This window comes from Onychomys torridus, unplaced genomic scaffold (genome assembly GCF_903995425.1).
Source record: "Onychomys torridus unplaced genomic scaffold, mOncTor1.1, whole genome shotgun sequence".
NCBI lineage: Eukaryota > Metazoa > Chordata > Mammalia > Rodentia > Cricetidae > Onychomys > Onychomys torridus.
In genome coordinates this window covers 12338-25102 of record NW_023413825.1, presented here as the reverse complement: position 1 = coordinate 25102, position 12765 = coordinate 12338, and the positions used below count along the sequence as shown (strand labels likewise).

Genomic DNA, 12765 nt, shown 5'->3' with positions numbered 1-12765 from the left:
TCCCAGCTCTGATGTGAGGGATTGTGGCAAGTCTAATATAACTTGTTATGCTGTGTTCTGTTAGATACATCAGGGAGGACTGATCTTTTTTTTGAAGGGAAGCAGAAAAGGAGTGGATCTGGGCTAGAGGGGAAGTGGGATTTAAGGAGAAGTGGGGGGAGGGGAAACTGTGGTCAGGATGTAATAGATGAGAGGAGAATAAAAAAGGAAAGAAATACATATTAACAGGCAAACACTCATGTGCAAGGACCCACTGTGAATGCCACTCTCAGGATGAAAACAGTATGATCTGCGCTTACATGAAGGATTTTACATCTCTGTGTTAGACAAACTGTGGATCAAACTGTTTAGAAACCATCTATGTCCACAGTGAATCATGGGCAGACCCTTCTCCTGTCACTCTTCCTTATTTCCCATGGGTGACTGGTGTGCAGGCAGCATTAAGCCTAGGTGAATTAGTTAAACAGGGATGTATTTGAGCATATGAGAGCATGTTTTTCTCTATGCAAACAATGCACCATTGTGACAGCAGTCTCCAAAAGTTTGAGGGTTCGTAAAATTGCTTCCCATAAATTCTGAGGTATCGCTGTGTATTTCAACCACAACCTAAGCTCTTGAGGCCTTTGAATTTTTATATACCATATTGATGTCTTTATTTTCCTTTTTAAACAACCTCACTTTAAATCCTGGCCTTCCATTGTACATACACTTATCTCAGGATTTTAGCCATGAGTCACCATGATGGCTAGTCCAGAGTAGTAACTAATCATTTTCATCACATGATTTTTCTCCATGTTATACTCCATTGATAAAGAAATGATACCACTCTGCTGTAGGATGAGAGAAGAGGTCACTAATACATCATGGCCAGAAGACTGGAAGACTGGTCTTCAAACTGAATCGGTTGGAGATCTGACACTTATACTCTCCAAAATCCTCACTCCTGACAGGATCTATTCTGAGTCCACACTTTGTTGGGGACAGAGTCATCCTCTCTGTGAGCTGCAGATTCTGGTTATTGAAGATCCAACGGATGGAGATATCAGTGTCGGGTGAAATGCAGGTGAAGATCACAGATGTGCCTCCTGTGACTGTGGTATCAGTGATTCGCACAAAGGGCTGTGTCACATACTCTATAAAGAAACAGAGGAAGGTACCAAATGACAGTAGTCCCAAGAGATCTATCAGGCCCTCTTCATACTTTATAAATCTTCCAGAGGGGAGAATTTGGAGCTGTGTCTATAAACATTTCTTCTACTTTAGATCTGCCCCCCAGGGACTGTGTGGCCCTAATTCAGGCACTGTTTCCTGTGTCTCAGGTTCCCTGTAATAGGACACACAGTGCATGATCATGGCTGTGTCCATGAGTTAAGCTTAGTTATGAACAGTGGTCTGAACTTGGGGTGGGGAGCGGCTCACATCAGCAGCATCTGTTACTATTCACCTGCAGAAGAGAATTCCCTAGGCTGGACCCCTGAGATGAAGAAGGAATGTGGATTATCTGCTGCCTCTGTTTCTTCCCTTGGTGCCTTGACCTTCCTGTGAAGTCTCATAAACCCATCAAAACAATAGGCTAATGGCCCAGACACCTGTCCACTGAGCCTCAGGAGAAGGAGATACAGAGGTGACCTACCTAACTGCAGCTGTCACAGCAGTACACAGCTGGTTCTACACTCTATGGGATAGTCAGTGTCATGACTTGTACAGTCAGCAAAGCCTTGTTCCCTGTCAGCTCTCACAGGATATCTATAGAAACAGTTAGAAAAACCTCCCCAGTGTCACCTTGAGTCCATCCAAGAGCAAAGCTTTGGATTCAGGGCTTCCTTGTGCTCTCTGTGAGGACCTCATGGCTTCCTCAGCCAGGGACTACCTGACTGCCACAGAGTCTTTCTGGGGATATGTGCATGGCGAGAGCTCCAAGTGTCTGGGCTGCAGCTGATACCCTGGGATTGAGTTTACCCAGCACAGATCCTCCTCTCTGCACATAAAGACAGGTGAGGAGTTCTGATTTATTACAGTTTGTCTACCCCATTTGTGCCCTTCAGTAAGAGCTGAAACCCCAGTGTGGTTCACAATGCAGTGGGGGATAGAGCAAGCACAGCCCAATCCTGAGAGTTTAGTGTATGAAGTAGGATAAGCCACCCCCCAGCCAGTGGAAACTGTAATCACTTACTCTTTACGTGAAATTCCATGTATGCTTTTTCAATACTGAAATCTTTGTTTAAAACTTCTAGTGTGTACATTCCTGCATCTTTCTCATTGACATCCTGGAGCATCAAGGATCCATTATTGTACACCGTCCTTCTTCTTCTGTGTGCAGGCCCCCAGGAGAAGGAATTGATGGTTCTGCTATATTCTACAATTTTAAGGACTGGAGTGCTAAACTTTGATTTGTACCAAACAAAGGTGAGTAGATCTTCTGGAAGATTATGAACTTGGAGAAGTACATCTTCCCCTTCAGCAGGATACTGAGGCACCAGTTGGATCATGAGTTGAGAAGAAGTAGAAGGGTTACAGAACAGAGAAAGAGAAGCTGGGAGGGAAAAACAGGAAAAAAAACACATCACATGGGGATCATTGTGCTTGTTGAAAAGATGATGACCTCCATCCTGAACAGATGGATTCATTACTCAGCCTAGAGGTACAAGAGGTACAAGTGTGTGTGTGTGTGTGTGTGTGTGTGTGTGTGTGTGTGTGTCCCACTTAATGAAGAGCAAAAACATGACCTCCTCCTTTCCAACAGTGCCCCTGATAGTGTCATGTCCAATGCATGGAATTGTCCCCTTGGGTGTCTACATGGCTGCTCCCTCACTGCCCTAGGTCAGACACTGCACACACTCATGCACAGTGGGGTTTGAGATGATGCCTCCCCTGAACTCAACAGGCCTGGAACTTTCACTTTCTAGGTTTTCTTCCTTCAGTTTCCTTTGAGGTAACACTCAACCTCTGACTTCACCTAATAGATACACTTGCTGCTCTGTCAAGTATCCCTTCGGTCTGGAGCAGTGTGGGGGCTGGGAGCAGTCTCACCTTCAAGGCAGGCTCAGGTCTTTAAAAGGCTTGGGTAATAGGCTGGCTGGTTTTATGACAACTTCACACAAGCTACTGTCATTTTGCAAGACAAGGCCTCAGTTGTAAAAACCACTACCAGATTGGCCTGTCAGCAAGAATAAAGTTTACATTTATTTTAAATTAGAGATTCATGCAAAAGGATTCAGATCAATGCAGGCAGTTCAAGCCCTGGGCTAGGAGTCCTGGGTGATGTAAGAGAGCTGGTTGAGCAAGTATGAAGAACAAACCAATAGAAAGCACTCCTTTGTGGGCTCTATACCAGTTCCTGGATTTTATTTATGACACTTTCAATTTGGAGCTATTAAATATCCCAGGTTGATATGTTCTTAAATCACTGTTCCCTATTATCTTTGAGAGACCGTAAGTGTAGAACACTAGAAAATGCTCCCCTGCATCACTTTAGTCCAGCCTTGGAAAGATGACAGGATTCAGGGCTCCCTGGTCTAGAGCCCCAAGAGCCTGGGCTGACTCTGACATCTTAGGCTGAGTTACTTTCCATCAAGGTCTTCCCTGATGCAGGTGGAGTCAGAAGATGGAAACTGATCTATGCACATTTGTCTCTACCAGTGTGTTCTGCACTAAGTGCTCAAACCTCCCTATGGGGACACAGGGCAGAGGGAAGGGAGGCCAGGCCAGCCATGACAGTCCTGTGTGTCTAAGCCCCACCCAGCGCTGAACAGTCACAGAGAGTCACTTACTGTCCACCTGGAGTTGCACTTGTATTTCTTCATTTCCCATATATGTTCTCTGAATTTGTAGGATGTACAATCCACGGTCTTTCTGAGTGACACTGTGAAGCAACAGGGATCCATCTCTGTGCAATGTCTCCCTGCCAGTGTATGCAGGCCCCCACACAGTTGAGTTCCTGTCTGATATAAAGTGAGTAGCCACAACGTTCTTGAACTCAGTCGTTCCTTTGAACCAGACAAAGCCTACAATGTTCTCCGGGGGGTTGTGAATGCGTAGAAGAACGCTTCCCCCTTCAGCAACACTGGGTGGCACTAATTCAATGCTGGACTGGGCAGAGGTAGCAAAGCGCCCACACTTCCAAAGGAAAGCTAGAAGGGAAGAGAAAGATCCATCTTAATTGAGACTTTTGTATTTGACTTATGAGGCCCTGTGTCCTGAGCAGCTGTGTCCATTGCTCAGCCTAGGATTGTGGGTAAGTGTCTTCCTGTCCTACTTGGTGGAGGTCAGCACCTGACCTTCATGTTCTCAGTGTCCACACACACTTGGCATTTCCACTACGTGACTCTCTCTCTTCAGTTGTCAACACTGACCCGGCTTACAGCCATCTGATCCCTGCTCACATTTACTGTGGAGTGGTGCTGGGATGATGCCTGCCTGACCTCTTCCCCTACAGACACTGTGTCTTCACTCTATGACTTGGCTGTTTTTCTGTTCCTCTCGGGGTTGCAGCCAACACCTGAATTCTCCTTCTAGCTTTCTTTACCTCAAGTCCACTCAAACTGTGACATCATAAGAGCCATGAGTTGTCTTGTATTTTTTTTTAATTGTGCCTAGGAAAGGCTCAGATACATGTGGAGACTGACTGACTGAATGATGTCCCAGAACCCTGTATGCCCATGCATTGAAGAAACTCATAGGCTTGGGGGATATAATATTCACTCATTCTATTTGCTTTGATTTTTTACACTTGTTTACATATTATACTTGTGTGTGAGTAGTGTAAGGGTTTGTCTAGTGTGTGGGGTGGGTATAGGACATAGTACTTAAGTGGAGGTCAGAGGGCTTCTGTTCATTGGTCTCAGCTAGCCAGACAATGAAGCAAATGCCTATATCCATTGGACCACATCAGTGATCCACACCAGCTTGATTTTTATTTGGGCCCCAAGCTGAGAGCATCAGTCTTCAGAATATTGTGGTCATGCTTATTAACTTCATGCAAGAATAACGTCTCCTCACCATTACTGGTTAATATTCAATGAGAACATTCTAATGCTGAGCCTCTCTCCTACTCTGTATCTTCTCCCCTACAAACACTGAGTCTCCACTCAGGAGACTCCAGAGAATATGCCAGTCCTTTCCTCTCACACTGTCAACTCCTGGTCTTCTCATCTGTGAGCAGAAGCTCCTGAGATGTGGTGCATCCTTTGCACAGGAGTACAGAGGATACTCCATTGTCTCAGTAGGCTGATCTGTCATCCTTCTGAGGTTCTTCAGCTCCATCACAGCTCCCAAACTCTGCTGTCTTTGTCCCATCTGAGCTGAGCCTCTTCCCAGAAAGGAGCACCTCCCAGAGTCCCATGGGCTGAGGGTGGGTCTGTGTTCAAAACACTGTTCAGCCCCTCTAGTCAGCACTGCCCCAAGTTCCTTTCCCATTTCTTTCTTTATGTTTCTGTCTCTAGAACACGGAGTAGAGTCAAGGGTAATGACAATCCCTGTGACATGAAATAATAGCATCTGACCCTGGAACTGCACTCTGATGTGTCCTGGCCTAGGTTTGTCAGCATCAAAAAGGGACAATCTGAACAACTGTGTGACAAAGAAACCCAGCTGGGCACCCAGTCTGCCCTGTATTCTCAATGCTCTGGAGACATGGGATTTACTCCCAGCAGGAAGGTGACAAAACTGCCTGTGAGGCTCCAGAGTGATGTGGGGGGGGGCGGGAGGGAGAACAGATATATTCTCACTGGAGTCTCCATCAGACTGGGTTCTGACTGAGGTCAAAGGCCCAGATGTGACAGGAGTCTCACACCTCCAGTGTGTGGGGGGAGGTGACCTGATTCCCGGAAAAAGGCTGTGAGCTCCTTCAGCCTGTGTAAGATTTTCAAGACCATGCTCTCACTTTTCCTCTTTGATGAGCTGTGTAATGGGTCTGCCCATGTGCTCTGTAGTTTTTCTGGGATGCCTTGAACCTATATTTAGTTCATTCTCCTTGGCTAGCCTACATTTCATAAGGTGGGAAACAGAACATGATCTCCTGGCAGTGTAGCAGACACATTAAGCAGCCTGTCTGGGGATGCTGGGACCATGATTTCCAGGTCTGTAAAAACAGGGGTGGAACCAGGCTACTAGGTAAGATCCTGGTTCAGGTAAACACTTTTCCACCGGTTCATTGTGTCCTGATAACATCCCTGGTGTTCACCCGGGGAAATATGGCTCATGTCTGGGAAGCTGTCAGATCAGCACAGCCTATAGCCATTTGCCTGCAGAAAAAAAAATCCCCAAACTGGGCCCAGAGATAAGCACTTGTCAGTAGAACCTGTGTCCTCGGTCCCTCTCCTTGGGACAATGACCATCATGTGAAATATCATATGTCCAACAGGACAGTTAGTCAATGGCCTGGACACCTGTTGAGTTATGCTCCCCTGCTGACTCTCTGAAGAAGATTGTCCAAGGGATGGAGCCCAACCAAGGTTTCATGACAGTGCAGTCTGGTACCACACATCACAAGACTTTCATTACTAGGGACCACAGTTTCCTGCCATCAAGAAGTCAAAATCCAGCACTTATAAAATACTTCTCGTGGACACCTAGAGTTGAGTCTCAAACAGAGGTCTGCAGGCAGGGCATCCTGGTACTCACATCTCTGTGAGTATCTCATGTTTACCTCAATCACAGTCTTTCTCAAGGAAACACTCCTGGTAAGAATCTCAAGAGTTAGACAGAGGCAGATGTCCTTGGCTGAATTACCCACCATCCATCCACCTGTGTGCAAGGTAAACTCAAATGAAAGATTCTGATCCATACCATTATTCTACACCATATGTATCCTGCACTGAATGTTCAAACCCAACTGGGGCACAATGCATAGGTATCAAGAGTCATGATAGTATACAGCAGGTGATAACCAGTGTTCATATGTCAACCCACCAAACTCTTTGATGGGAAGCCCCACCTGACAAAGCCATGAGGTTAGTGACTATAAATGACCAGTTGTTCCTTGTCTCTGTTTCTCTCATGTGCCACTTCATTTCTTCACTAAGAACTGCATTCCTTCCTTAAGAACAGCTATGATATCTCCTCATTTAACATGCATTTACATGTAATGTGTACATGTAGTAACATGATTACATCTCAATGTTATGGGCAAGGTAGGCACAAACCACTCTCCTGTATATGTCCAGTGAAAAAGTCACAGTGCTCACAGAGTTCACACTGAATCACTTACCATGCACTTGGAGGTAAATGGATGTTGTTGATATGAGTTTTGCACGTCTATTAAAGGTTCGTAGAGTATAGTATCCTGTGTCCTTCTGGGTGACATTTTCAAGCAACAGAGATCCATTGTGATATATTGCCTCTCTACCACTGTGCACAGGCCCTGTCACACTTAAATTCTTGTGCAGTGTATATATTGCAATTCCATGTTTCATACTTCTTAGTCCTTTGAACCAGGCTAAGGCCGTAATATTTTCTGGCAGATCACGGACAAGGAAAAGGACATTTTCTCCTTCAGTCACTTGGGGTGGCAGTGATTCAATAGTCACATCCGCAGTGGTGGACAGGTGCCAGAAGGTTAACAGGGAGGCTAGAAGGGAATTGGGAAAAACCACTTAGGTTAAACGACTGTGATCATCACTCAGCTTAGATGTGTGAGTAGAGGTGTGCCCTCCCTCCTTTGCAGACATGAGAAACATGGCTTCCATTGACTCAGAGTGTCTGAGTGTGTCAATAACTCTCTTAGGAATTCTCTGCTCAGGTTTCTGCCTGGTTCCCCTCTTGGTATCCATATCCTCCTTATAGAAAGTATTTGGAGTAAGGAGCAATGCCTCTCTGAACTCCTCCTCTGAAAAGTCCTCATTTCTGATTATTTTTCTTTCTTCCTTCTATGATTATAGTCAACCCATGATTTCCTCTTTTGGATATACTGACATCAGTTCCGCTAGAAGCAAGGCTTTTTGTTTGTGTGTTTGTTTTTGTTTTGGGGTTTTGGTTTTGGTTTTAGTTTTGTTTGAGACAGGATTTTTCTGTGTGTCCTTGACTGTCCTGGAACTTTCTCTGTAGACCAGACTTGTCATGAACTCACAGAGATCACCTGACTCTGTCTCCCAAGTATTGAGATTAAAGGCCACTGCTGGGCAGAACCAGGGATTTGTAAGGGCAGGATTAGTCTGACCTTTTTGGAAGGTTCCGTTTCTGAAAAAGACTCAGACACAAATGGATAAAGGGAAAAAAGGAAGGGAGAAGGAATGTGTCTCCATGGATTTATCTTCATATTCCTAGGTTTGGATCTTATGACAATAATTATATTCAAATGTGAAATGAATGACTTGAGATTTACTTATGTAAATATATGTGTGTATTTGTGAAGGCTGCTGTCTTCTTGTGCACATATAAAGATGTTTTCCACAAATATGTGTGGAGGCACATGTGTGAGAGTGTGCATGCCACAGCACCTATGTGGAGGGTAGAGTAGAGCCTGCAGGAGTCTGTTCTCTTTCTACTGTGTAGGAGCTGAGGGCTGATTTCAGGTTGTCATAACTTCACACACTGAGACATCTCACTAGCCCTCTCCTGTTTGATTTCTACTTGGAGGGTTGCACTGTCATGGTTGGGAACAGCTGTCTTCAGAACATTGCAGCCAATGTAACTCACTGTGACTATGAAGTGTTTGAGCCTTTTCCCTTACCATCATCACCTGCTGTTCTCTGAGAGCTTCAGGCTGCTGAGCCTCTGTCCCTCACTGTACCTTCTGCCCCATGACTGCAAACAGAAACCTCAAGTCTCCTCTTAAGATCCTGTCCCCTTTAGGATACTCCAGCCTGCCCCTGAGTTCCCCTCCCCACAAAGTAAGAGAGTGAGTTCCGTTACCTGTGAACAGTAGCCCCTGCCATGGGGTACACCCCTTCCAGAGAAGCACAGAGGACTCTTCCATCAATATCTTACTTGTTGTCCTCCTTCTGAGGAGAAGAGATTCAGCTCCAACATAGAACTCAGGCTCTGCTGTTCTTCCTCCTTCTGGGTTGAGATTTTTCTCAGACAGGAGCACTTCCCAGAATCCAATGGGCAGCGAGTGGTGGGGTTTGAGTCCAAACACAGCTCAGTCCCTTCCACTCTCAGTGCTGTCCCACATCCCTCTCAACTTCCCTTTATGTTTCTCCTCCAAGCAACACATTGAGCAACAAGGCTGATAAGCATCCCCATGCCCTCAGAGAACAACGGCTCATCCCAGGGCTGACATCTGCTGTGTCCGTGTCTGTGCCGGTCAGCACCAAAGAGTGAGCTTCATCATACCTGTGTGTTCTTGTCACACAGAGACCCAGCTGAGCCCAGACTCTACCCTACATTCTCAGTGCTCTTGGAAAGTGGAATTTACCCCCAATAAGGTGACAGAAATGTCTCTGAGGGCTGGAAAGAGACCAGCTGAGTTATGACTAGGTATGAAGATCAGTCCTTTATCACTATTGTCACCAGTGAAATTAAAGATACAGGCGAGAGGTCCAGGAGCAGTTGTGTGAGGAGTTTCATGTCCTCAGTGTTGGGGTAGAGGTGACCTGTGTGTCCTTGAAAGAACTGAAGGCTCCTTCTTTCTATGGAGGGTTTCAAGGCAACATTCTAGCATTATGTGTTGGCTGAGCCCATGTCCTTTCTGGTCTTCATGGGTCACGTTTGCCCTTTCATAGGTGATTCCCTGGTGGTCATCCTGCCTTCCCCTATGAGAGATGCCAAGAGAGAGGACACTGTCATGGTCCCCATGCAAAAAGGTGTTCTCAGACAAGGAAGGAGCCAGTAGGTCAGAGCAGGGTCTAGGGAGGGAGCTCAGTGTTAGTAGGGACAGAGATAGAAAGCAGTCTGCTAGATCATGCATGGCTCAAGAAACAATTTTCAGAGCATTGAGTATACGCCCTGCTATCGCCCCCTGGAGATCACTGGGAGAAGTGCAATGTCATGTCTAGGGCTTCAGCAAGTATGATCAAGAAGCCAGATGTGAGCTTCCCTGACATGTTCAGCACAGGTGGGATGCCGGGCCTGTCATCCTGACCTCTGTAATCTTCAGGACTCCTAATTCTATCTACTGTAGGATGTATCTAGACAGGGTTCAAGATTTGTCCTGGGAAGCCCTGGACTAAAGTTGGATGTAGTGTGAACACAGAGGAAGAACATTCTCAGGAGGAGCCTGTGCCCAGGAAATTTCAGAGGAAAATTCTAGGACATTTCTCTTGAAATTAAAAAGACAGGATGCAGCTGGACATAGTAATGAATGCCTTTAATCAGCACTCAGGAAGCAGAGGCAGGGGGTTCTCTTAGATCTAGACCCGGTTGGTCTGTGGACCAAGTTCCAGAACAGCTGGGGCTACAGAGAAATCCTGTCTGGTGAAAGAAAAAAAAAAGAAGAAGAGGACACTAATGTAGGGGGCTGCACGTGCACTTTCTGGCTAATCACTGCTATCTACATCCTAACTTCTCTTTGCCCAGGGGTCCTGAGGGGGGTTGCTCTTGAGTACAAATCACATTAATTCAAATAGATGTGACTTCCCTATACACTGTTCTCTGTTTCTTTCTCTTACTGTGATAAAAAAAAAACTCCCTGAAAAGAACAATTTAGAAGAGAGAGTAGAGTCCATTTCCCTTCTGGGCTGTGTTATATTATTGCACTGAAGGAATCAAGGCAGAAAACATGCTGTTTGGTGGTTCATTTGCAGGCTCACACTCTGGCTCATGCTTAACTAGCTTTCTTATACAATCAGGGACCATCTACTTGGAATGATGCTGTACTGATATCCACTGATAAACCTGTTCCAGGGCCCTCCAAGGCAATGATGTTCAGGGAAATCCTCCAGATAGGACAGAATAAGGCTTCCCATTGAGCTTCCCTGAGAAGTACCCACAGACTGTATGTAATCTGGAATTGTGTGTACAGAAACCTCAAACATGAGACCAGGAGAGTGCCTGCCAATCAGCTAAATGAGCAGGCTAGATCATAACATGGACCAATATTCTCAAGTGTATGAGGGTGATGGAGATGAGGCAAGGTCCCCCAAAACAAATGAGTCTCAGAATTATCTAGGAAAGTGAAGAACAAAGGGTACAGGTAAGCTTGAGGCAAAACCATTTTCTTGTCCTGTAATGCTCTGTATTTTATAGGTAAGGACCATAGAGAGACATTTCCTGAAATATTAGTTGCTGTTTTCTCTCTCTCTCTCTCTCTCTCTCTCTCTCTCTCTCTCTCTCTCTCTCTTTCTTCCTTCTTCACTTCCTTCCTTTTTCTTCCTTTCTTCCTTCCTTTCTCTCTTTCTTTCCATGTTCATGGTTAGTTTTACCGCATTTACATCTGTAAACCACAAGTATGGCTGGTGCACACAGAAGCCAGAAGTGGCCATTGGATCACTGGGAAATTAAATTACAAAATGCTTATGAGCTGCCATAGGCATCCTGGAACAGAACCTCAGTCCTCTACAACAGCAATCATTGCTCTTAACCGCTGAGCAACCTCTCCAGCACTCCCAGGTGGATGTTATCAGAGGTAAATATTATTGGTAGAAGGTAGAAGTATGTTTGGCAGAACTAGGTTAGGGATTTTGGACTTTAACATTTTCCATGGGAGATGATTGTTACTCATACCAAGATCTAAGGCCAACCCATGAAAGGATAACTTCTCTAAGGAGTACAATGAGGTATGATGAGAGACAGATGTAAAGTTGTTTGAAATAGTGACTTCCTCGGCAGAGAGAGCCCTGACTTAGATGCAGGGTCCATTGGTAGGAAGAAAGCAAAGCCTTGTCCTTTGCCTTTATGGGGGAGTGGCAGCAGAATTCCAGATAACACATGATTTCCTGTCCAGCAGCTGGGTTGCAGAGTCCTGGAATTTTGTACAAATTCTCCCGAGACAGGTAATTTAGTTCTAAAATCAAATCTAACTGCCCATTTCTTTTCACTTCCTGGAACAGACATCCCCTGAAGTTGCTGAAGACCAGGATTAATATCTCTGGAAAACAGCTCCTCTCCATCCACAGAAACCTGAGAAAGTCTCTTGGGTGAAGACACTGTATACAAGGTTGTACACAGACAGCTTGTCTGTCACCCATGGCCTGTGTGAGGCAGATCTACACATTGAGGTTTCTGTGCCTCAGTTTCCTAATGATAGCACACATAGTAAGTGAATGTTGCCATGGTGATAAGGTAGCCTAAAATATGAACGAGGCCCTGACACTGGGACAGAACAGATGTATGGATCAGCACTGTTGGTTACTACATGCTTGCAGGAGAGAATTGATTAGACTTAATCCCTGAGGACATGCAGTCACCAGAAAAACCTACACCCTCTGTCCCACCCCTTGGAGACCTTGACTGTCTTGTGAAGACTCATAAGCCCATCAGAACCATTGGCTAATGTCCTGGGCACCAATGCAGCCTGGGTATCTTTGCTGAAACTCAGAAGGAGATACCCAGTTGACCATTTGGTGCAGAAGCATTTTGTGCAATCTCCTGGAGTTGGAGTGAGGTGAGATTGTGATTCCTCTTCACATACAACAGCAATAACATATATTGTTTGAGGAGTCTCTTGGATTAACCTGACCAAGAATTTGGAAGAAGGTTTTTCATCCCTGGTTCTGGATTTCTATAAACCAATGGCTCATGGTGTGAAACATTCTCATGCCAACTTCATTTAGAAATGTGTGTATATGATGTAATTTGAGGAAAGTGTAATATAATAATGAGTCCCTGTAACTTTTCAAACACTATGTATCCCTCTTCTGTCCTTCCTCCTCTGTGTTGCACTCATTC

The 12765-nt window shown here is 45.3% G+C and overlaps 1 protein-coding gene across 1 annotated transcript; it reads right to left on the bottom strand.

Annotated features, from left to right (window-relative positions):
- Positions 1 to 861: 861 nt before the first annotated feature.
- Positions 862 to 5873, bottom strand: LOC118576494 (pregnancy-specific glycoprotein 22-like). The gene is made up of 4 exons (XM_036176744.1): positions 5816 to 5873; positions 3771 to 4130; positions 2174 to 2533; positions 862 to 1133 (listed from the first exon to the last, which is right to left on the bottom strand). Exons 1-4 carry the CDS (start codon positions 5871 to 5873, stop codon positions 862 to 864), a joined length of 1050 nt encoding a protein of 349 aa, XP_036032637.1.
- Between the last annotated feature and the right edge of the window lie 6892 nt (positions 5874 to 12765).